Source organism: Geotrypetes seraphini, chromosome 1 (genome assembly GCF_902459505.1).
Source record: "Geotrypetes seraphini chromosome 1, aGeoSer1.1, whole genome shotgun sequence".
Classification (NCBI taxonomy): Eukaryota; Metazoa; Chordata; class Amphibia; order Gymnophiona; family Dermophiidae; genus Geotrypetes; species Geotrypetes seraphini.
In genome coordinates, this window is record NC_047084.1 from 452,285,795 (window position 1) to 452,312,268 (window position 26,474).

Genomic DNA, 26,474 nt, shown 5'->3' on the forward strand with positions numbered 1-26,474 from the left:
TTTGCGTGAAAATACGGTAATACAGAATGTAACTATCAATAATAACAGACTACAAAAGTTGCAAAAGAAAAAACCAACATTCAATATCCAGAAAGGGTGGGGCTCTGGATTCATCTGCTGTGTCTAAAGGAAAGAAAATTAACAGGTAAGAATATAATTTTTCCTTCCTTAGCAACAACAGCAAATGAATCCAGAGACCAATGGGATGTAGCAAAGCAATCCTCAATCTGGGTGGGAAGCAAACGCTGCCTCTGCAACAATGGAAGCACTAAACACAGCCTCTACATGCACCCCCACATCCAACCGGTAATGCTGATAAAGTATTCTTGGAAGACCAAGTAGCCGCATGACAAAACTCCTCCAAGGAAAAAACCTCTGGACTGAGTCCAAGAAGTAGCCATTGCTCTGGCTGAATGGTCATGAAGTTCTTCTGCCAACCGCTTCCCTGCCATCAAGTAAGCGTAAAGAATGTCCTCCTGGACCCTTTGAGCGATGGAGGCTTTGGACGCTGCCATACGTTTGTCACATCCCTTGAAGAATAAAAAGAGGTGATCTAAATGACTAAAAGTCATTAGAAACCTACAGATTGCGGAGAATGCTGCGCACTTTTAAGAAACGCAGTGAAGAAAAGCTCGCCTCCCCATTCCTCCTCCCAGGAAGAAGGAAGGAAAAGTGAGAGTGGCATAAAAGAAAGGATGACACCACCTTAGAAAGAAATTGTGGTATTGTCCGAACTGACACCCCAGAATTTATAAATCAGAAATAAGAATCCCCGCTGTACAAGGCCTGAAACTCAGAAAACCGCCGAGCTGAAGCCATGGCCACAAGAAATACCATGTTCAACTTCACAGCCTTTTAGAGTCTCAAAAGACAAGGTTGAAATGGAGCCTTCTGTAAACTGCGAAGAAGTACCTTAAGACTGTACTCCGGACAGGGCTTCTTAAGAGGTGTATGAATATACTGTACTCCTTTTAGGAACTGAACTACATGAAGCTGAGAAGTAAGCAAAGAGTGAAATACCTAGCCCTTGTAACAAGCTAAGATTGCCACTTGAAGCTGAAGAAAATTGATCACTAAGCCCTTGGCAATACGCTGGTGCCAAAAAAGAAAGAATATAAAACATAGAAGTCAGGAAGGGAGCCAATGTTGAGAACTACCCAAGAAAGGAAAAGCCTCTAAATGGAAGCATAAGCCACAGGTGAAGATGTCTGTATCGCCTGGAGAAGAGAAGAAATAACCTGCTGCGCATAACCCTTACACGTCAGCCATGACTTTTCAAAAGCCAGGTCGTAATACCAAAATAGGATGAAAATCCATGTTGATCGGGCCCTAGGTGAGTAAATCTGGAGATACCGGGACTCTCAACAGTTCGGCCGTCGAAAGGCTCATCAGATCCGCACAGCAAGGACGGCACAGCCAATCCAGAGATTCTCTGATTACTGTACCCTGAAAGCGAGCTTGAGATGGCAAATCCATCCAATCATCAGCCAGGGAAAAACACTTAAAAAAGACAAACATAAACGAGAAAGAAGCAATGCTGCTACCCCCTCTGACTGCCATTCCCTGCGTCTACTGAAGAAGCTAGGAAGCTTTGAATTTTGAGACGAGGCCATGAGGACTAGTTCTAGGATATCTCACCTTTATACAAAGAGCTGGAACGCCTGAGTGAATAGTTCCCAATTTCCAGATGTATAAGATTTTACTACTACTACTATTTATTATTTCTAAAGCATTGAAAGGCATACGCAGCGCTTTACATTTTAACATACAATAGATGGTCCCTGCTCAGATTTTGCAGTGAGAAAGTCTATCTAAACCCTTTTCCTATCCTGTAAAATGATGCGCTGACAGAAGAGGAAAAAGAGATTCCACCCATTGAACTAGAACCATTACTTTAAGTACTTTCCTGGCTGTAGAGAAATATCATCATTCCGGAAGAATGGTCTGAAATTCCTGAAGCTTGACCATGCTTCAGTCCAGAAGAATGAATGAGTACAGACTCCTTGTGCTGAGGATTGAAGGCACTGAGCCCCAACCTGACATCCTGGGATGTTTGGTGACTATGAGCCAATCCAGCAAAGATCGAGGCATGCCTCTGAAAAGATTAATCTCGCTGAGCCACCAAATAATATTGAGCGATGTTTGAGGAGCCTACTAGATACTACAATTGGAGCCTTGAGATACCGGAAACCACTGGAACAAAAGCGACTGCTGTAGCGTTCTCACATGAAAGTGAGCCAAAGTTCCCAGTGGAGTCACCACCATAGATCCTAAAACCTGTACAGAATCCTATACTCTTGTTCTTGGTGACTGAAGAAGAAGGCAAACCTGAGACTGTAACCTGTTGCCCCAGTCTCTGGGAAGAAACACATTCCTTTCCTACGTGAACGATGACATCCCCAATATTCCAATAATTAGTACAGGAGAAAAGAGCTCTTTGGAAATTTGAAGATTCACATCCAAAGAATTGAAGAAAAGAAGTTCAAATAAAAGAAATCACCCGTTTGTGTCTGACAAATTGACCTGGCTGGAAGACATCTGAATCAAGCAGTCGTCTAAGAAAGAAAGTACCTGAATCTGTTTGCACCAAAACGCCACTACTGCCCTCATTTTCTAAAATGTTCATGGAGCTGTGGCTAGACCAAATGGCATCTGCCAAAACTGATAGCGCTGCTCAATGAGAGCTAAGCGAAGATAGTGCTAATTCGGTGTCCATAGGGAAATTGTAAATATTCTCAGTTTTTCTCCGGAAATGTCTAACTGAGAAACTAATTTACCAGAATGAGATCCAGCCCCCATCTGACCAATTCCCCCGTCTTAGGCACTATGAAGTACATGGAATAATTTCCCTTAGTTCCAGAACTAAAACTACTACCCCAAGTACCAGTCACACTTAAAAGGGATCTCACATGAATGTAACCTTTGGAAGCTCAATACATGGTCACTCCAAGAAAGAATTTGAAATGGGAGGAGGATTCAAAGTTGCAAGCATCCTGAAAAATGCCCAAAGCCCCCTGACCTGACATCATAGTGTCCTCCCCTCACGAGAAAGCATAAAGAGTTACTAGAGGAAGTGAAGACCTCTTCAGAATGAAGAGAAGACAGTTGGGACGTGACTGGACGAGAGCTGTAAATTCTGGAAGAAGAAAGGAACTTTCCCACAAAAAATCCAGCTTTGTGATGTAAGATGGAGTATGTTGAAATTCTGAAAACAGTACTAACTCCATGCAATGTTAGCCAAAAACTTACTGCCTTTAAAGTGAAAACATACTAGACGTAATCTAGAAGCTGCATTGACTGCCCCATGACAAAAATCACATCCTTAAAGAGAGCTTCAGGGATGATTCCAACAGCCACATAGCATTTGCTACTCTGTGGGTTTGGGAGAATAGGTAACTTGTCCTTGGTTAGAAGGAGCCACACAGCTCTTCCTGCCAGTGTGAGAGACTGTCTAGCAGGTGCCATGAGAAGATGGCGACCTGAGAAATCTGTGCGAGAAGCTTTGAAACTTGCAGTCCCTGGCACCCTAGAAATAGAAAAGACAGTTCTGCTCACAGAAAGATGTGAATTGCCATTATGAACTTAAAGACTCCCCCAATTCGTAATCTATTTGTACTACGTTCAAGAATCAATTCTATAGTGCTACCAGACACACACAGCGCTGTACAGAAGCACAAAGAATAAGAAAACCTCTAAACCTCCACAGACTCACCCTTCAGGGACTCCAAGAAAGACAAGAAGATGCTCATATGAAACACAGGGTACTCTCATGCCGCTGACATCACTGTGCAGCAATTTGCCTTCTGCTGACCCATAACCGCAAAAACACGAGATTGGGCAGCTGAGCACAGGGCAGAATCTCTTTCTTAAGCACCGTGAGGCATAACAGTACAGTCCCGATTAAAGTAGTTAAGTCTTTTCAAGTAGAGAGAGTGGGGAAACACACACACAATGTATATCACCGCAACAGTGGCAAAAGCTGTTGAAACACTCCCAACGCGTAGAACCCCGAAAACAGGAACGCCGTGGGATACAGTGACCTAAGACAGCTGCAAAATAAACCCGTGAACGCTGCAGTACTCCAGCTAGCGCCGGACACCCAAGCGTGTGCCTGTTTCATGCCGAAATGAGCCGGCTCTATCAAAAGTGCATTAAAAACCTTGCCGGAGCCAACCATTAAAATATTTTTCCAACTGTCATGGCATAAAATGCTTAAAATGAACATTGGAGAGAAATAAATGAATGCTGCTTCATTCTCCTCAACTTAGGAAAATAAGCGCATGCCTCTTGCGCTCAGTCAGGAGCCGGCTATATGAAGAACACACCTGGAGCCGTGCAAATATTCACCTCCACCTGGCTGCCGGAACTGCCAAGCAGAGCCCACCTCGGGGAGAAATCCCAATACCGCTATGGCACTGCTGCCAGAGTATGAAAACAAGCATGCGCCTACAACACGCAGGAAGGCACCAGTTCCATCAACGGAGCTCTATCCATACACCCGAAGCTCTTTATTGAATAAACTTCATACAAATGTAAATTTACTTGTCAGTCGCTAAAACATTTCCACAACTCTACAAAATATAGTGTTTGATAAAAAAAACAAAACATATTCCTTCTGTAGACTCACCGAACCTGCAACTCCACCACAACCAGAAATCAGAAAAGAAGTTCAAATAAAACATATACTCACAACTTTGTTGATAGTGCTGGCAGATGCCGATTGCTCAGCACTATGAGGGCAGAAATGTGTAATAGTCACTGTGGTCTCTCTTTTTTTTTTTTTTTACAGTGAAGGGAAAGAAGAAAAATTGAGACCCAGTCAGACTCTCTATCATTGGAGGAAGGGTGAGGCATGGACCTGGGGGGGCCCAGTTGTAACCCCTAAAGCCAGGACCGTTCAGCCAGACACCCCTGTCTCACTGAAGAGAAACCTCAACAGGAGAAAATAAATGCTCAGTCACAGCCAGAATCCAGGAGCTAGATGAATAGCAATCATCACCTGCTGGGAGATAGAGCATACTGAAGATGCAGGAGACGTACCAGCTAATAGGACCACCTATTAATCAGTTTCTCTATCTCCACCTGCTGGTAGATGTGTGCTAGCCCATTGGTTTCTGGATTCATCTGCTGCTGTTGCTAAGGAAGTTCCCGCCATGAGACAAAATCTGTAATGAGATCATTGACCCTTTACTGTGACACAATGATGCCCTTATTACTGCTCCATGAAGCAGCCAAAGTTTGTTGTTTCTTTGGCAGGGATTCTGATGCATCTGACAAAGAACAGCTTGCTGATCTCCTCAACAAAGGAAGATTATTATGTGCAGCCAGGTGGACATTTTGCAGGTGCTTCTTAAGATTTGTTGTATAGTAAAAAATTCAGTGAAGACTAAACACTCAAATGAGCTTGTGTTGGGATTATCATTTTTCTTCATTGTGGATTTACTGTAGGTTAGGCTGCAGCCAGCATTTATCCCCTCAAGGGTTATCCCAAAAATCCCAGTTTCCCAGAACTCTGACAATGTGCTTTTCCAATCCACAGGACTTTGTTACTACCTCCTTTTTATCTCAGGGTGAGAATATCTTATGTCTATAATAGTTCTTCTTGGAGACTTCCTTTTGGAAGAGGGGACTGACCCTCGCCTTCTGGGGTTCTCTCCCCAGTTTTTAGGGTCTCTTAACCACTTCAGATACCCTTTTAATTACTAATAACAGTACATGCAAATGAGTTTGCAAATTAGTCCCTTTAAGTATGCAAAAACAGCCCTTTATGAAGCAATTCTTTCGGTTCAGTAGATCCCCTTTGGCTGGCTGTCACCACATATAGCCAGTACAGTGGAACCTTGGTTTACGAGCATAATTTGTTCCAGAAGCATGCTCGTAAACCAAATTACTCGTATATCAAAGCAAGTTTCCCCATAGGAAGTAAAGGAAACTCACTTGATGCGTTCCCACCCCCCCCCCCCCCGAGGCCAATGGCGCTGCTCCACCCCCCCCCCTCCGGAGAACCGGCATCGCTCCCCCCCCCCGCCCGAACAGTATTCAATCTTACCCCCCATCTGGCATCGGCATGCAGCCCACAGGACGTACTGGTGCCAATGAAAGAAGTTCCTGCCTCTTGCCTGGGCTTTGAGAGCGAGAACCAGGCAAGAGGCAGGAACTTCTTTCACCGGCACCGGCAAGTCCTGTGGGCTGCGTGCCAGTGCCAGATGGGGGGTAAGATTGAATGATGTTCGGGCAAGGGGTGCCAGTTCATGCAGGGGACGGGGGAGCAATGCCGGTTCTCGGGGGGGTGCTCGTAAATCAAGTCAATGCTCGGTTTGCGAGACAAGATTTTCGAGAATGTTTTGCTCGTCTTGCAAAACACTTGCAAACCGCGTTACTCGCAAACCGAGGTTTGACTGTATATGGGTAGTTACTGTAATGCACTATGGTGAGAGAAACGAGTTGGAGGCTTAATGAATAAAATAGCACGAATGGAAATTCGTCATCAATTGTTCTAAATGCTATGTAAACAGTAACGCAAAAGTACCTTGTAAATTGTACTTACTAGTACTTGTACTAGTACTTGTACTTGTACTAGTTTGTAGTTACTAAAATAAAGTAACTAGTTACTTAATTTTGTCGATCATATCAAAAAGTAACTAGTTACACTGATAGTTACCTAAAAATGTAACTACACTTCCCCCTCCAAATTCACAGGTTTAGTACTTGCGAATTTGGTTATTCGCATTTTTTTCCTCCTTCATCCTGGACCTCCCCAGACCTTATCTAGTGGCCTAGCAGTCTCACGAGACTACAACTGGAACTCACGGCAGCCATTTTTGATGACGGCTCTGAATGGGGCAGGAGCGTAGGATGATCGCTCATGCCCTGCTTCACCACTAGACCACCAGGTAAGGTCTGGGGAGGTCCGGAAAGCAGGAGGGAGGCGGGGTGGGTCAGAGTCGGCCCTAAAAGTTATTTGCAGTTTTTCAATATTTGCAGGCCGACTCTGCCCCTAACCCCCGTGTATACGGAGGGAGAAGTGTAATTATGGTAACTAGCATTACTGTAACTAGTTACTACCCAGAACTGCCAGCAAAAGCTATTCTTATGCCCTCCTTCCCTGCTGAAAACACCTCTTGTTATTATTTTTAACCCTTTATTTGGCTCTTATGGGAGATCTGCATCTCCAAATAACAGTTACTTGGCACTGTTGCTCTCATTCAACATCAAGTAACATAAAGCAGCTATTTTACCTTCTGCCAATTAAAGGCTTAATATATGTGGTTGCCAGGACCCATTGTTTTGCTTTATCTCCAATTGTATTTTCGTATCCCAGTGCAACCCCCCACCCCGCCCCAGTCTTGCCAAATGGAGGTGCATCTGTGAAGGAATGCAGCACAGAAAAGAAGGTGTATTTCACAGAGAAAGGTATCCAGAAATATTGCAGGTTAAGTGCAGAGTCACATAGAAACACCATCTACAAAAAGAGGGGCACAAAGCAGGAAAAGTGAACACATTCAGCGGGGGAGGGGGACAGAAAGGAAGCAGGAAGGAGACACTAATGAATGAGAGTCTGTGGGATAGAGGGAGGGAAAAAGAAAAAAAGAGAGACAGCAGGCAAAAAGGAGGCATTTGGTGACTTCATGTGGGAGGGAAGGAGAGAATGGACAGAGAAATAAAGAAAGAGAGAGAAATACTGGAAAAGCGGGCAGGAGACAGTGGGCAAACGACAGCATGTGACAAGGAGAGCTTGTGGGAAGGAGGGATGGAAAGAGACAGCCAATGAATGAAAACATGGAAGGGAGAGAGAGAGAGAGAAAGACACAGACAGTGAGAGAAAAGAAAAGAGAAAGCAGGCAGGAAGGAGACAGCGGGTGAATGAGAGCATGTGGGAGGGCTGCATTCTGCTCTACTTTGTTCTGTTCTTAAAAAGTTCAATGCTGAGCTGCAAGGAAAGAGTTCAAAGAGGCCCTGAGGCCACCTAAAGAGAATGAGGTAGGGTCAGTGGCATTGTGCTTTCAAAGGCGCAGAGCTGAATACTGTCAGCGTGGCATGTTCTGACCCGAGCTAACAGCACCTATCTATTGTCAGCAGCACCCTGAAATCAAAACCATGGAGGAGACAAACACGGAAGTCAAAGCAGACGGGATCTGTGATACTGCAGCAGAAGAGAGCATAGGGCAGAGACTAGACAGTCCGGCAACTCTTTTACTGCCATCATAATCTGCCTTTTTATAATACCAACACCTCAACAGAGCGGAAAGCTTCTGTACAACGTCGGCAAGCAGAAGCAATACTAATCTCACAATGCTACCAGAGGACAACATGAGAAGGGAAGTCAGCGTTTGCAGCACTTTATTTTCTGTTCTGGTTCACACTGTGAAACTATTCCAGAATTACATTTATATATTCATTTCGTAGTATTTAATATGCTGCCTTCAAAAGAATACCAGAGCATATCAGCATCACAAAAAACAAGACCCGTGATAAAAATCCATCCCCATTCCAACTGCCCCACCATAATTTATCTCCCTCAACAAATGCTATAAAACACACGTTTTTCCATTTGTTAAATGCATTAAAATCTATCCTCCCACCAACCAATATAAGTGATGTAGTCTCTCCTAAATCCCACTAATGCTTATCCACTCCAGTTATTTAATACAAGGCCAATTAAAACTAGCCATGTAGATTAATTTCTGTTCAGATTTAACCCTTGACTTGACACCTCAGTTCCGCTCAACATACATTTTAATCCAGCATTGATCACCCCTGAAACAACTGACCCTGGGGAGAGGAAGGATTAGTTATTGCAGCTCTACTATGGAACTTGCTCCTCAATTCTTTTTTATGAGAACACAAGAACCAACACATCTGGAGCAAATGTCATTTATTGCTAGATTAGAGAAATATCTGAGAACACTGTGGGGGGAGCAAGCACATCAAGAAGCACTTATTGGAGTATACCCCCTCCCTCCATTGTAAAACTAAAAGGCCAGACTAATACAGATCGATCCTGCACAGTCAGTGCCAACAGAAAACCATATCTTGCGTACACACAGAACACAGAAACACCCTTGCCCAGTATGGAATATGTAATCACAAACTAAAAATAGAAATATGTAAACAAAAGTTAAACTGAACCACAAAGAAGCCAGAATTTGCATACAATGCAGCACTACAGAAAGAGTGATGCATGTCCCCTAATACTGTGCAAAATATAAAGATAGCATCCTAGTACATCACATAGACAGCCGGCACACTGACCAGGACCACAGTGGGGGAGCTGGGAAGAATCCCTGTGCCCTGGGAGAGAGGGGTCACCACAGCAAGCGAGGACGCTTGCGGAGTGGTGGCAGACATCAATTTCTTAGCTAAATAAACCTGATATATCATGTTAATAAATCGAGAGGAAACCCATCATCTGGGGCAGGAGCTGCCTCCTGCGGACCCTTCTTTGAACTCTTGGAAGACTTGTGAGGCTTGGCCACCAAATCACTCTTGCATTTCGCAGAGGCGGCAATTGCATACTCCTTGGGGCCTGCATTTGACATTTTTCTGTCTGCGGGCAGGAACAGTGGCAGGTCCCCTTCAGAGGTCTAGTGTACTTGAGCCAGAGATTTCACCCTCTCACACGCCAGTGTACATGGAACATGGGCATTCACTGGATAGCCATCTACCACAAATGGGGCAAGAGTCCACCAAATGCTGCCCTGGGGAATCCATCTAGGTGGTTTTCTTGCAAAAACAAAGTTTGCAGAGGCTAAAAGCTTTTAAAATAGATCATGAAAATCCAAGATGGCCATCATGGGTGCTATTTTTAGTACAAATTAACTCAGAAAAAAACACAGGAACTCTCTAAATATGGCAATTTTACAATTTAAGGGCAGGGGCTAGGGCACACTCCTAAACTTTCTAAAACTCCCTTTATAAGACCACCCATAATCGCTGATTCAGGCTATCAGCATTTTACTCACTGTGCATGTGCTGTCTGAAACTGCAGGAAGAGCTGAAACTGCCACAACAAGAAAGCAAACTGGACTGCTGATCTTCTGACTCCCCCCCCTCCCAGCCCGACACTTATGGCTGGGGACCACCCAGTATAATTTATGCGCACATTTGTCTGTGCACTATTCTATAAGACATGGCGCCTAACTCTAATAATGTGTAACACAAAAGAGGTGTGGCCATGGGAGGGGCCTTGGTATGTCAGGGCTATTCCAAAAAGTTACACACATTCTTAAAGAACACTATCTCAGTGCACTTATCATGGATACCAGCATTTATACCAGATTTCAGCAGGTGTAAGTCTGGTGCTTAAAGTTAGGCACTAAGCCCAACTCTTCAAAGGGTACATGCCCTTTATAGAATCACAGTTAGTGCTGATTTTTTTCCCCCAACACTTTAATTCTGAGCATCATTTACAGAATGCCCCCTATAAGAGCGATTCTATAGCTGGGCACCAGCATTATGTATCATTAGTACACATAGATGTACTGAGTACCAGCACTTTGGTAGTATGCACACACTCGCATGTGTTAGTGGCAGCAATTCACCTAAGTGCTATTTTGTAAGAGTGTACGTGACACAGCGTGTAAACTGCAAGGGAGGCATGGATGGAGCTGCCACTTACACAGGCAATTTATAGAATAAAATATGCTTTTGGAACGTTATTAATGCCCAAGAGTCCAATAACTTCACATAACAATAAATTATTTCTCATCATGACAGGAGTTGCAATACAGCTTATTATGAAGAAATTGAAAAATTGGGACAGGTTAAACTATAGTTTTTGATGGGAAACATTGTGCCAAATTTATACGTTTGAACGTATGAGTTCAATGAATTTGGGACATTATAAGAAGTTCAAGGAAATTTGGGACCCATTAACAAAATTTTGTAAGAATTGATTATTAGTTTTGCCCTTTGATTCTGCCCATCCAGGATGGGTGGGAGTATGTAATTAATTTATTATTTGATCGCAAGGTTATTTATCTTGATCATTTGCATTATATTAAGGGCTCCTTTTACAAAGCCACGTTAGCGGTTTTAGCGCACGAAGCTTTTTAGCGCGTGCTAAACCCGCACTATGCGGCTAGAACTACCACCAGCTCAATGCTGGCGTTAGCGTCTAGCACAGCGGGCAATTTAGCCTGCTCTATTACGCGCGTTAAACCGCTAACGCGGCTTCATAAAAGGAGCCTTAAGTGTTTTTACACTTTTAGGAAGGGTGGGTGGGGATGGGGAGGGGGGTTATGTATTTATTGTATCATTTGAAGGAATTGAGTCCTGTCTATTGTGTTAATTGATTAATTTGTTGCACTTTGTGCTGGTTTTAAAATGAATAAAGATTAAAAAAAAAATAATAATAATAATAATTCAGACCCCCCCCCCCCAAAAAAAAAGAATAAAATATGCTGCACACACTCATGTTGCATTTAGGTACCCACAATTATGGCAGGGTCCATGACTGTGGGCAGTTAGATTTTTGATGCATTGATGCATTATATAAGCTGCATTATATAGGCTCTCACCGCACAGCATCAGGATGCATAAAAAGTGCACCCACTCAGAAATGTTCTCTATTTGTATATAAGAATATACCTTAGCTTTCTATGCTTAGAGCCCACCCATTTTATTTTTGGGACACCCAGAAAATCAAGTCTGACTACGCCACTGCTTCAAAGAGATTTTTTTTTTTTTTTTAATGGGATAAGAGAAGATATCTGAAGATTTGTTCTTGCACTAGACTATAAGCCTTATCCTTTTAAAACCATATGAATTTCTCACTGATTCCTGTCTAGGGCCCAAAACAATAAAAGATAACCTTTTCAGAAAGAACAGGGGTTATTATATCCCACTCAATCTTGCTGTACACCACCTTGAATGAACTCTTTCAAAAAAGACGGTAAATAAATAAACAAACATCCAGGACATGAACACCAGAATTCAGATGCTGGGATGAAGCAACACTACCTCTTCTGGCCAATCAGAATTTGGCAACTTTCAACTTTAAGGGTTCCTTCAGGAAGAAATTATTTAGAAGCAGAGACCAGATCTGTTTCATCCCAAAGGAAGCTAGGGGAGTTATGGTTCCCTGATCCATTCTGATTTTATTAAGGTTTTTGCCACCAGAAATAATGAAGGATATAAGTACAAAACACTTGACCATGGTGAAAAATGTTCTCTTTCCCTGCTAAAATGTGGCTAAGGATATACCTGGGAGATGGCATAGTTCATCATCCTGATAATCTCCAGTACAGGAGCATGGCCACCCAAATTTGCGCAAGAATCATTTTGCTGGCCACCTGATTTTGGAAAGTCCTTTAAGCTTGAAAAGTGTCTGCAGCTCCAATAGGGTTAAGCATTTGTAAGTGAGCTCTCCAAACCAGGTTAGAAGCATCTATAGATAAAACACTTTGGCAAAAAGGAATTGAAAATGGTAAACTCCAAACAAAATGAGAATTTTTGGTTCCCAGTATTAGGAAAACATTAATTATGAGAATCTATAATGCGCTGATGGAGATATATGGAAATAGGAGGCAGCCACTATAGAGCCTTGGGACGCTAGTGGAGTGAAAACAGTGGTATGAAATGTATACTGTAAATTTGCAAATTAATGTTTCTGCCCTACAGTATGTAGACAATTTCTTTATAAAATAAGCTGTCGGGTAAATGTTGTTCTTTCAAAATTGACAAAGAGGGTTAATGGTATCTCAGGAAACAGAGAGGCTGCAATGTGGAAGGCTTTTTTTGACCATATGTGGTGAGAATGTTATATAATGTTGCTTGGAAGAGATTTGAGAGGGGATTGGGAAGATATGTACCACTTATCAAGCTATGTTCAAAAATCTTTCTTCTAAGTCCTGAAGGATAATAAAGACACCTGGAGTGATTAACAGGAGCTTACATTGCAATTGCTGCTTTCAGCTAGATTCACGGTTGCCCACAATTGGAAGTCACCCAAAACTCCTACATACAAGAACTGGATTTATAAAGCTACTGACATGATGGCATATGAAAATATCACAAGCTCACTGAAGAGGAAATCAGTTTCTTTTATAAAAAGAAGAAATGTGGGAACTAAATAGGAAATGAGCTACTGATCACCAAGTGAAAAGAAACAACTGGCTAGGCTGTAGTTTTATTGGGACCGATATTCAATTTCAGGGCTATTTAGAGAGCTGGGAACAGCTCCTGGCCATCTAAATAGCACACAGCTGGCTATCCACATAGCTATTTAGCAGGGGATAGCCGGTTATCCCACATTGAATATCCCAGTCTCCAGCTATGTTGCACAACGGAGCTGCTCACCACCAAAATTCAGCAACTAGCTGCTAAGTTCGGTAGTCAAAGACAATTGCCTGCCAAAAATGCCCAGAAATTCAATGCCAGTAGCTGGATATGGCACTGGCATTTAATTTCCGGTATCGCCATGGACTTCAGGAGATTGCCGGCAATCTCCCACAGTTTGAATGTGAGCCTGATTGTCTTTTGCATTGTTTACAATAAATCTCTGTTTGAAATTTACTGAATTTATTAATTTTACTAAAGTTTTGAAAGTCAACTTGGGAAATACCAGGGTTACAAATGAAGGTAATGGTTGGAACAAGATATAGCTAACATTAAGGATCTTGCATAAAGTCCTTAGCAATCTGCTTGAGCTGAAATAACAATACCGTAAATCTGTAAACTAATACACTATGTATGATCCATTGGTGTTTATTGTAGTCTGGGATGTTCTATCTCATTATTCTATTGTTCTCAGGGAGTCTCTGAGATGTTTTATCAAGTTGATTTTAAGACTTGAGAGTTCATTGGGCCTGTCTCATTGAGATGTGCTAGGGCGCTTGCAAAATTCATAACACAAATCCTTTGTAACCATCCAGCTGATGATTCTCCAAGGGCAACCTAGAGACTGTAATTCACTGTCCCAATAGGCCCCTGCAGCCCACTGATCAGACACAGTCAGCCAATAGGCTAGAGGGGAAGGTGGGAGCAATAACTAGGATACGGAAACCTTACTTCCTGCTTTCTCCTGCAGCCCTGTGACATGGTGCATTCTGCCCCAAAACTACAGAACAGAATATTGTGAGTGCTCAGGTACCCAAAGCTGGCACCTATACATCAGGCTATTCTAACCACAGTCATTTCTCTCCAGGGTTGGGAAGCCCACAAACAAGTATTTGTACCCCTAAGCAGCAGTCCACCAAAGATAAATTTATCTATTTATTCAATAGGGGAGCTCAGAACGGTTTACATTAATTTATTCAGGTACTCAATGATTTTTCCCTGTCTGTCCCAGCGGGCTCACAATCTACCTACTGTACCTGGGGCAATGGGGAGATTAAGTGACTTGCCCAGGGTCACAAGGAGCAGCGTGGGTTTGAACCCACAACCCCAGGGTGCTGAGGCTGTAGCTTCAACCACTGCACCACACAGCTAGCCTTAATAGTTTCTCAATACCTGTTGTCCAAGATCATATTTGTTCAAACTGGCAATCAAGCAACCACGTTCTATATCAACAAGCAGAGGGGAAATGGGCTCATACCCACTGTGTCTGGAAGACAACAGATTACGGCAAAGGGCAGTTACACACATGGCTTGTTTGTCAATATGTTAGTGGATAAATTAAGCAGTTTTGGCCCCACATGAGGAATCCCTGAACAACCACATAGCCCAGTGGATCCAGTTATATTATGTTATATTACACTGATTTTTATATTCCACCTATGCCTATTCAGTTCAAGGACAGATAATATAAAAAAAAAAAAAAATGAACTAATTCATCCTGGAATTACAATCCCTCCCCATTGAGGAGTGTGTGGCGCAGTGGTTGGATCTACAGCCTCAGCACCCTGGGGTTGTGGGTTCAAACCCCACGCTGCTCCTTGTGACCCTGGGCAAGTCACTTAATCCTCCATAGCCCCAGGTATGTTAGATAGATTGTGAGCCCACCGGGACAGATAGGGAAAATGCTTGAGTACCTGATTGTAAAAACCACTTAGACAACCTTGATAGGTGGTATATAAAAATCCTAATAATAATAAAATAAAAAAACATTAAAAAAAACCATGTCACAAACTTATCATTCGATTATTAAATATATCAATAAACTGAAACAAAAAAGCATTTAAATTTTTCCTGAATCTAAGATAATGAGTACATGATCTCAAGCAAAATGGTAATTTAACTAACTGAAATTGTACAGAAAGGGAAAGTTGTCTAGCCAATTTAAGATCCTTAAACACTGGAAATTTTAGCTGTAAAAGATTGCGAGTTTGATATTTTGTATTGTGTCCTTGAAGCTCAAATTTGAAGACAGATCATCTAAAAATGGAGAAACTCGTACAGAAGACTTGTTTGCTATACAGTCCAGCAGGAAGGATTACAAATTCTTCTTGAGGAAACCCTCCTGGTCAGCCTAGTAGAGGATACTTTCTCAATTTAAGAGGGGATAAGCCTTCTACATGCCTGTCCTCCAATCCCCTTAATATAAAAAATAAACACTTTGAGAACAAATAACACTAATCCTGATAGCCTCTTCTTGGCCTGAGTAGGAACAATGCCCTATTTTCCTGCAGTTAGTTATCTGTCAACAAATAAACTCTTCTGCCTCCTTCACCAAATTTAAGCTCCAATCCTTATATTGTCATGCTAGTGTTCACTGTACAGATGAAATGGATTCTCAGAGAAAGTATAAAGGTGCTTATATATTTACTACTGTGGAGCCTTGGGGCTTAAATCAGGAAATTGAATGGATGTCATTAGTGTGAGCTCTGATTTGCTGCCTTCAGTAACTGACGTAATTGACGCAAATGTAGAGAGAGGTTAAATTTAGAAAAAAGAATGCCGCTGCCATCTTGTTCGAAAGAAGTTACAAGTTCAGGATGGTGCAGTAAGTTACAAAGGAGTAAATATCCATTTTTTATGTTATAATTTGGCTCTTTATCCTCTTTTATATTATTAAAAATGCTTATAAGAAGATGAATTCTATGAATTAAGATATGGATTTATGTTGCAGGGGACTCTTCTTGACCCAGCCTAACAGCAAAACATGTGAAGCAACAGGTCCCTTCCAGATACGAGCAGCTTTAAAGAAAAGATAAGTTTAACTTATAAATATAATTTAATAGAATGAAAAGCACGTAGCACATAACACTTTACAATTATTTTTAAAATATCTAAAAAAGTATTCAACCGGGTCTGATTACGAGGCCAGTGCAAATAAAATATTTTAGCCATTGAAAACATTTCTGAAGACCTGAAGGGGCACATTAAAAAATGTTGTAAAAGGATGAAATAATATATTGATATATTATTTTCTACATTTACCTAAGCAATCTATCAGAATCTTAACTGCACATAGATGGGAGAGGTTTTCCCATCAATGTGACAGTGTTAACCTACGTCTCTTTTCCTACCTAGTTCTCAAACTGCTTGAATATTTACTCTTCTGGTTGTCAGCATGAGTTCAGGGCCTATAATCAGACTAACTTTATGGGGAGACTTGCTATTCAGGGCCTACAGAGAAAGTTGTATTGACTAAAGACTCTAGGCCTACCAGAAATGTAGCATGACCCTATGGAATGACCTCCCTAATGATTTAAGACTTTTGAACGTGTTAAATCATTGTTAAAAATCTTTCTTTTTAAAGATGCATATCAGTAAAATCCCCTTTCTTTATCATGACTGGCTTGCTTTTGGGGTTCTGCCTTGCACAACGACACAGCTTGCTTGCCTATCCCCTCTTATCTGTTTTACCAATCATTGTAGTTCTAACCTCCTATCATTCTCTTTCTTAGCTCTTTACCCCAATTTACTATTTCACTTTTGGTAATGTTGAAAACCACATCGATGCCTTGTGAAATACTGTATATCAAATCTAAATAAATTTGATAAACTTGAACTGTAAATCCTGAACTGCACTGCATCATACTGACACCTAAAATCTTTAGGCTTTAAAATGTTTCCCAGAAGAGTTCATCTTTACATCATCACAACAATCCAAAACAATGTTCCTGCTAAGCTGTGCTGGTACGTGAAATTGAAGTATCATAATTCTTTACTGTTCCTGTAACTTACTCTTATCCTGAAATGTAATTCTACTGGAATTCCCAAGATATCTTCTATATTGTAATCCGCCTAGAACCGCAAGGCACAGGCGGAATAGAAATCCCAAATGTAATGTAATGTATGTGCTAGTGCACAAATTTTAAGGCCTCAGCACAGAAACCTTTGTAGGAGCACACAACCCCTCCTTTCCTAATGCCAGTGCTTTCAATGGTACCTTTCAATGTACAACCTTTTCAATGTTCAGTGCTTTCAATGTATAGCCTTTTCAGTGCTGGTGTGGGGTCTTCCTCTATATGCCTCCACTTAGGTGTACTGCCAGGTCACACCCTCTGTCCAACAGGAAGTACATCATTGCACTTTCTATTGGGGAGAGTGCACAAGCCGGTAGACAGGAATGTCAAACTCAGGCCCGTGGGCCAAATTTGGCCCGCAGGGTAATTAGATTTGGCCCGAGATTTGGCCCTCTGTTCCTTCCCACCCTCCATTCCAGCTTCCTGGTCTCACCTTCAGGTCTTGCCTGCAGAGGATCACCGGTCGGCTGTAGCGAATGTAGCAGGCTGCCGTCGACCTCCGCAGCACATTCCCTCTGCCACGGTTCCATACGTCAGAGGAGGGGTGGGACTGCAGCAGAGGGAATGTGCTGTGGAGGCCAATGGCAGCCTGCTAGGTTCTCTACAGCACCGGTGATCCTCTGCAGGCTGCTTTGAAGGCGAGACTGGGAAGCTGGAGGATGCTAGAAGGGGGGAAACATGCAGGCCTTGGGGGGATGGCGGCAGCGGGCCCTGGTGTAAAAGTACATGGAGGGAGTGATGGAGGGGTCCAAACAGATGTTCATATGCTGGACTGAGGGGGGGAGGGGAAGAAATAATGGATCTAAAAACACAGGAGAGGGAGAGAGCTGGTGGACAATGGGATGGAGGGTGGGAAGGAACAGAAAGGGAGAGAAGTTAGACACAAGAGATGTGTGGAGGGGGGATAGAGATACTGGATAGGAGGGTAGTTGGGAAGAAAAGGGAGAGATGGTGGACCCTGGGGTGGTGGGGAAGGAGGGAGAGATGCAGGATGAAAGGGTAGTTGAGAAAAGGAGAGATGGTGGATTTGGGGATGGTGGGGTCCATCGCTGCAGCTGCAGGGATGGAGACGAAAAAAAAAAAGAAAGATGCCAGAACGCCGGGGGAGGAAAAGGAAACAGAAAGGGAGGACAGATGGAAGATGGATAGTTAGCACGGAGAAAGAAGAAAATGACAAATGGGCAGGAGACTCTGGCAAGCGAGTTATCAGAAGACAACCAGAGCCTGGGACCAACATGATTTGAATAATGACCAAACAACAAAAGGTAGAAAAAAATAATTTTCTTTTCTATTTTGTGATTACAATATGTCAGATTTGAAATGTGTATCCTGCCAGAGCTGGTGTTAGACAGCAAGTGTGAACTAGGACATAAGAGAGAGAAAAAGTCTTTCTTATTTATTTTGTTTATATCACAGATCCGGCGTGGGGTTGGAGAGGTTGTAACCCTATACTTCTACTAAGACTAAGGGGTCCTTTTATTAAGGTGTGCATTTAGCGCGCCAAATCAGTTAGCATACCTTAATAAAAGGACCCCTAAGTATCTTAATAAAAAATTTGGCCCGCGACTTAGCCTATGTTATAGATTTCGGCTCCTTATGTGATTGAGTTTGACACTCCTGCTTTTGAGGAAGGCCTGGCACCTGCACATAAAAGGCTTTACAGCTTTGAGAACGGGTAACACTGAACAGAGGGGAAATGTTATTTTGCAGCTTCTGAGGCAGGAGAGGGGTAGAACATGGGGGAGGAATTGGGAGTGAGTGGGAGCATGAGTGGAGAAGAGAGAGAGATACTATACTTGTGGCAGAAGAAGAGGAGTAGATCACTACATTTGGCCACTGGAGATACTGTGAATTTGGACAATGTTTATGATTATTGAAAACAGGAAAAGGAAGAAGGGAAAAACTTTCACATTCTATCATAAGCCCACACATTTTCAAACTATTAACATTTATAATTTAACAATATATGCAGTATTGTCAAATGTCGATGAAGGTTGACTCACAAGAAGTCATAAAGAGAGATTTCTGCTCACAATTTAAAATTTTGGCTCGCAACCCACCAATCCTTACACAGATCCAGAATAGAAAAGGCAATTTCTTCCCTTTCTTTGGCTAAGTGGTTCAGAAAGATCTGTTTCACATTAAAGTCCCAACAAAGCCACCTACACCCTCATGGGCCTTAAACAAGGTTCTGGCTCAGTTTACACAACTACTGTTCCAACAAATCCATAATTGTGAAATTATGTTTCTAACTTTATAGGAGATTTTCTGGTAGCAATCATTTCCAACTGGAAGGATAGGTGAGCTCCGGAAACTGGCAACTTATCCGTCTTTAACAGTATTTTTCAACAACAGAATGGTACTCTATGCAAACCTTAACTTCTAAAGATAGTCTTAAGAGTTTCAATTTGATTCCGGAACTTGGGTGCAGCAAAGATGGCTGTGTGATTACTAAGCTCTTCCCTTGACAGCACATTCAGATCAATTTATCAGCATTTGAAATACAGATTTTCCTCCATGAAGAAAGATATTTATTGACAATAGCTTCAGGGAGACAAACAAAATTAGATGACACCTTTGCTGCTAAAGGATCAAGCAAACAGTCAAAGCCTGACCCCACTACTCCCTCTAAAGTGCCTTTACCCAAAGACTCCATAGAAATGTTAGAATAAATAATGGAGAGATTGAAAAGTGCACAAGATCTACTTTAAGACAACTCAATTAAACTGGCTTCAATGCAAGAAGAACTGGGAAACCTAACCAAGGAGGTACAGATTTCTAATGCTAGGCTAGAAAGCTGTGAGCATCGGGTGGAGGCTTGTGAGACCAAATTGATCCAGTGCCAGTCTGACCATAAGGCTGTTTTACATTTGTCAAAGGAACTGGAAGATTTGAATAACAAGGGGAGACTAAATAATGTAAGATTGATAGGTCTCCCAGAGGGAGCAGAAGGACCAGATCTTATAAAGTTTTTAGAAGAATTTATACTGAAAACCCTCTCAATAAAATTTCCACAGCCATTAGAATTTGAAAGAGCTCACAGAGTCCCATCTAGGAGGAATAATGGCTTTAAAGGACCCAGACCAATAATTTTTTTAATGCTGCGATTTTCCCAGGCAATAGAAATACAGCAAACAGTGAAGTTGTACCTTAAAGCTTGTTTTGTAAAGCTCTTGAGGTACCCTTCAGTTTTGCTTTAATTAATTTTGTCACATTTTGCATTTGAGTGCATTTATTGAATGCTTGATAATTATTAATGTTAAGGTACTTTTTGGTTTGTGTTTCAGAGACTGACACCCTGTATGTGAGACTTTTTGTCTTATTAATCTTTACCATTTGGCTTCCTGATGAAGATTTGAAACGTGGCACTTTGAAGCAAAAGAATTATAATTAAAGATAAGTTTTTTCAAATTTATTTCATTACAATACACTAAAAGATACCATCTGTTGTGAATTGGAAAGTATTGCAATGATTGGGAGGTGAGATATTTTGGGGAATTTGTTCCCCTTTTTCCTCCATGTCTCTGAGCACTACCTTCCTTTGTGAAAATCAAGTATACTAGTTAAAAATATTTTCTATTTCTGATGTTAGCGTGTTGTTTTTTTAAATTTTGATTTGATTATTTCACACTTCCTAATTAGAAGGAGTGTATATATTTTTCCTCCATTTTTTGTTTTTGTCGTCAAAGAATGTCTCTGCATAGAAATGTCTAAACCATAGCCTTCCTCTCTATGGTACAATCTTTTTTTATTGAAAAGAAAAGAACAATACAGTAATCATGAAGCTCTAAATATGCAGTGAGAACCCCCCCACCCTCCCCATCCGCCTATTACAATGCACCGAACAACATGGGAATGAAGGGAACCACAGACAGTAAAGCTACATATTCAAAAGACAGCTGCGCACCCTCGGGGTCAAAGAGTCCCAAAACGCATGCCAAGTCCTTTTAAACTGACGTCCCATTAAAGAGTCCAAGTCCCGGATCTGGACCCGCTCCAGTTTGAGTAAATTCAGCATCTGCAACTTCCACTGTGAAGCCTTCCTCTCTATTGGTGGCCAAAGGAAGATTAACTTAAAAGTAATATTTATAAATATTACAATTGTCAGTCCCCTCTACTCATTATTTCTTCCTGCAGTTTTTAAGTATACTTGCAAATCAAGGATGATTCACTAAACTGGTAAAATTATATATAAAGGAGGTAACTTTCAAATAGTCCATGCAGTTTCAAAGTACATGGGTACTTTTAGGAGGTAATCTTACAAGGAGATGCCTAGTATTGAGCACCAAGAACATACATAAATGTCAGTATTTTAATCACTGATGTGTGTAAGCGGCCATTCACATGCACAAATTACTTCTTCTAAAATATCAGCCAACCCAGAATTATGCACATTGTTAGCATGGCACATACTTTAACCATGGCTGTACACATGGGTGGAAATTTGGAAGAAATATGGGTGGTGTGAGCAAGTACTCGCATTGATTATAAAATATTACCGTTTGCAAAATGTAGGCATGCTCATGGACACCAGCTCTAGAACTGGTGTAAGTGATTGTGCCTTAATTTAAGATGCATTTTCAGTTACTAATGCTATTATTTTAAAAAGAAGAGTAGGCACCTACTTTTCTTGATAAAATAGGCTTAAACTAGACGCATCTTGGCTCCCTTAAACTAGGCACCTGGTTATAAAATCACTTTCTTACTGTGCCTGCTTTGTAGCTAATAATCAAACCAAGTAGTTCAGTTATGAAAATTAGCCAGCATAAAGTGTATGTATTAGTAGTGGCAAAGACCTTAGTACATACTCTTTGTCTTTGCCTGGGTGGGCCAAGGGATGATAAAGTAAGAGTGTGTTCTTTTGAAAATACCAGATATATGTGTTCTGTTTCCCTTCCCTCACCTAAATATATTGCCAGGAATGCTTAAAGAAAAAAGTTAAAACTACGTGAGCTGTGCATGTTTGCATACACTTTTAGCCAAAAAGGAGGGGGATTATTTCCAAATCATGAGTTTAACCAGACCACTCACTATTTATCGAGGAAAACAGCTTTGCAAATTGTCTTCATACTGCCCAGAAACAAAAAGAAGGTTGAAACTTCAATATTGTCTCATTTGATATTCTCTCATGAGATTCCACAAAAGTTACTTAAAATCAGATCTGGATTGGGTGTTCTGGATTGCAAGGCTCTGCCCTGTTACTGAATATTTCGATTTTTAAACTCCTTTTCTTTCTACTTCCAGCTCAGGGTTGAAGTTAGCAAAATGCTAACCTCACTGTCCAGGGAACAAGATGAGACCCTTCCCTTGGTTTTCTCAGGATAAGCAGGCCCACATTGAGCCCAAGGGAGTCAAGCAGAGCTCTGTGACTGGGTAAAGGGGGTGGGAGAAGCAAAGGAGGACAAAGCAGTTACTGACCTGACTGTTCTTGAATTCTCACCGTCAGACCTGAAAGAAAGAAATAAAAACCATGTCAACAAGAACATTGAAGTGATCTGTAAAGCTGCAGACTAATAAAGGTCTTTCACCTGTGCCCTGGGAGATCAACAAACATCAAATATAATATCAGAAAAACGCCACAGCTCCTGTCTAGTCTGCCCATTTTTCCTTCCTGCTACAATAACACAGACCCTAGTTTTACCTCTTGTTTCCCCACCTGGGGCAGCTCATGGGGAATGCACCATTGACATAGGCTTGCCAAAGCAAGATCACAAAGTTAGGTGTAAAGGGCATAGAGGACTGAGAACCCTCTTCAAGAGAAGGGTTAGAGCACTTTATTTTCACTTTGGGGTCATCAGAACCGTTATTAGGCATTGATACCACATCATGGGACTCCCAAGAGGATAAAATCATCCCCTATTCATCCCAACAATTGTTTGGCAGCATTAAGAAGATGTCAGAGGCTAGATTCGAGGTTCCCGCCTCCCCAGCATGCGAAGTGGAACACGCGGTGCAAGGGTGGTTTTTGGGTATCCAACTGACCCAAACTTGGCATGAATTCATGTCATTAGAGAATGAGGATGCTATCCCTGGTGATTAGAATAAAAAATGAGGCTTTTTGAAGAAGTTTGAGAACTTAGAATTCAAACTGGGAAAAATCCAAGATGACTGCCGCCAGGATTTCCTGTTTAAAAAACAGCTGTTACTCCACTGGAGGACCTAAAAAAAACCCATTGATTTTAGGATTTCTGGGGTTGGAAAACAAGGCTACAGCGAGATTTAACCTCAAAAAGCACAATTTCAGCCCCTATCCCCACCCCGAACTGCCCTGAAGGCTGTGACAGCCCTATTCACAGACGAGACGCTGGGAAGATGTACTGCAGCCTGCAACAGCTCCTCTAAGGGTAGCTGGAATAAAAAGAGGACCTCTGCCACCAGGAAAGCTGCCTCTTCTGACTCTTCAGCTGCCAGTTGGGCCACAGCCAGACTGAGCCTCATGCCCTGGGACCAGGATCCAAACGCCGTGAAGAAGGGGGAGAAAAATGCAGCCGACACAGTGTGCGCTCCAAAAAAAATGCAATTGGTGCCCGTACAGCCTGCGCTGTACTCCTGATCAAGTCAAGGAGTGAGCAAACACCCGGGGAAACCCCTGAGCTCCACAATTCTAGCAGACTGGCTAAGCAGGTCCCCGCAGTATCCACCTATAAGCTGCAGACCGAAGTCTGCTCCTCTCATTCAGACTAGGCAGTAACTGGAGCGTAATAGGAATACAAAGTCCTGTAATAAAACTACATGAAAACCAAAAAAGAAGATCGAGCAGATCAAAGTTGCTCCTGCAGACTCGCTTGCAGAAGAAATAACTGACTGGGGACAACAGAGAGCAGGGAGGAGGGAGGAGGAGGTGCTGAAAACAGTCTTCAGTATCTCCTGCAGCAGACTTGTAGAAGCGGACCACCCCTACTGCACTGGAAACGACACACGTACTTTTATGCTGGTTGGTATTATATGAGAGTTCATTTACCAATCAACATTGCCATATACCGTACCTGCACACATGACTGAAATACATTTATATGCACTGTTCATTCCTAAATTAGGTACTAACTTACAGAATTCCCCCATAGAGGGTAATTATAAACATTTGATCATACAGTCACGATAGCCTCTTTTTGTCATATATACAGAAAAGATTTTTGTGTTTTTCATGTGCTACTTTTGCCATTAGCATTTGGCCATTAAAAAGATTACTGCATGAGCCTTTACCACCACCTTTGTAGATGATATGAGCTTATGCACTAATCAGTTAGCACACATGAATTTAAACTTGCTAACTATTGAGTGCAGAAATGCTCATTCTTCACCCCCAGATATTCCTTCTTAGCAGTTTAGAATTTACATGGATGACATTCAGTTTCTAAACCTTATTGATAAATCTATAAAATCGACATTCAAGGAACTTGGCCTTTATTTACAACCATTAGAGAATTTAAAACTAAATACTGCAAAAAAACATGTTTTGCTACTTTCTGATTATCCTTGTTCTGATATTCCACTTCGTTTTACTTTTGAGAATGATAATATTTCCATTGTTGATAAGAGTTCAGAATCTTGGTGTAATTTTAGATTCTTCCTTTAATACGAGATTTCAAATTCAGAAAATAATCAAGGATATTTACTTTATGTTGAGAATGATTGGATCATTAAAAGATTTGTTAAATCATAACAATTTCTGACTGGTGATTCAGAGCATTATAACACCTTGCTTCAATTACTGTAATAGTTTGCTCACTGGGATAAAAGAAATCTGTTAAAAGCTCTTTAGGTAGCTCTAAAGTTGAGGGGAGGAGAAGCCTGGTGGTTACAGCTGCTGCTTCAGCACCCTGAGGATGTGATGTGAGCTCAATCCTAGCCTTGCTCCCCATGACCCCTGGCAAGTCATTCAAGCCTCCATTGTTTCAGGTACCACAGTAAGATCATGAGACTGCCAGGACAGATAGGGAAAATACTCAAGAGTACCTGATTACTATTCAGTGTATTAAAAACCACTTCAAAAAAGGCAGTTCATAAATACATAATAGGGTTTTAAGAACATAAGAGTTGCCATACTGGGACAGACTGAAAATCAATCAAGTCCAGTGTCCTGTTTACAAAAGTGACCAACCCAGATCACAAATTTTAATGGGTTGTAATTGTTGTGCCTCTTTTTTCCTAACTGGCTTCCTACAGAATATAGAATTAGATTTAAAATGTTGTGTACTGTTTTTAAAGTTTTAATGAAACAGGTATCTACAATATGATTATCACTATTAGTTTGCACATTTATCAACCACCATAAGCATTAAGATCTGCAAATAAAGTTCAGTTGGAAGTCACATCATATCATGCATTCAGATTGGAAGAATATCAATCATCTATCTTTTATATTGTTGGGCCTCTATTATGGAAGTCATTGCCACCCAGTATGAGAGAGGTTCAAAATTTGGGATCATTTAAAAAGAAACTTAAAACAATTCTATTTCAACAGGCATATTGAGGAGTTTAGATTTGAAATTAAATTGTTTTAAGGAAGAGTTCAGCATCTTTTATAACGAAGAGGAAAGCTTTGACCAGTCTTAACATTTTAATGTTATTATTGTTTGCTATATTCTTGTATTATTTAATTATGTATGTTAACAATCCATTTTGAAAGTGTAATTGTGTGGAATATAAATGTTTTAGATAAAATAAATAAGACCCTTCCTAAAATCACACCCACAGGAAGTTAAGTGAACAAGTGAACAAAAATATATAGTCATCTTCTAGGATACTTTCTAAATTCTGCAATAGAATGGAATTCCTTCTTTTAGTTTAAGAACCGTGTTGTAATAGAGTCAGTATGTGGTGTTTTTACATCTAAACTATAAAATTCCATTTAAAGATCAATGCATGCGCATTAGCAGAAGTGATATAAAGCGCATGCGTGGCGTTGTAACATTGCAAACGCCATTTTTTCAAGTTAAAACAACGAGCCTTAACAGCTCGGTAAGTACCCGACAGCTTTTTAAAGTATTGTTAGGATAGAGGGTTGTATATTAATTATTTGTTTTTATACTTTTTTAGAGCAGTAATCCGACCCCTGATGAAGCCCTACACTGGGTGAAACGGGGCCCGTTGGGTGATTATATGAGGATTACACCGGCGAACACGATTTAAAAGCTAAGTGCCGGTTTTGAGTTTTCTATGCATTTCTAACTTTATGCATGAAATTTTATTTGCATATTAAAAAATTAAAAAATTTCTTAAAAACACATACAAGAAACCTAAAAAAACTCTTAACAGCTCGATGAAAGATACCATTATGCCTGCTGTAGTTGGCTTATAGACAATGACTTAGCTAACGCAGGCGTCTGAGAGCTTAAGAGA

At 41.3% G+C, this 26,474-nt stretch overlaps 1 protein-coding gene across 2 annotated transcripts in view; it reads right to left on the minus strand.

The window, feature by feature from the left end:
* The window catches only part of IQSEC2 (IQ motif and Sec7 domain ArfGEF 2), a 529,618-nt gene that overhangs the window by 428,256 nt on the left and 74,888 nt on the right, over positions 1 to 26,474 (minus strand). For both annotated transcript variants that reach the window (XM_033921442.1, XM_033921396.1), the window contains exon 2: positions 22,551 to 22,580. In XM_033921442.1, the coding sequence (XP_033777333.1) occupies positions 22,551 to 22,580 (30 nt within the window). The remainder of the gene's footprint in view (positions 1 to 22,550; positions 22,581 to 26,474) is intronic.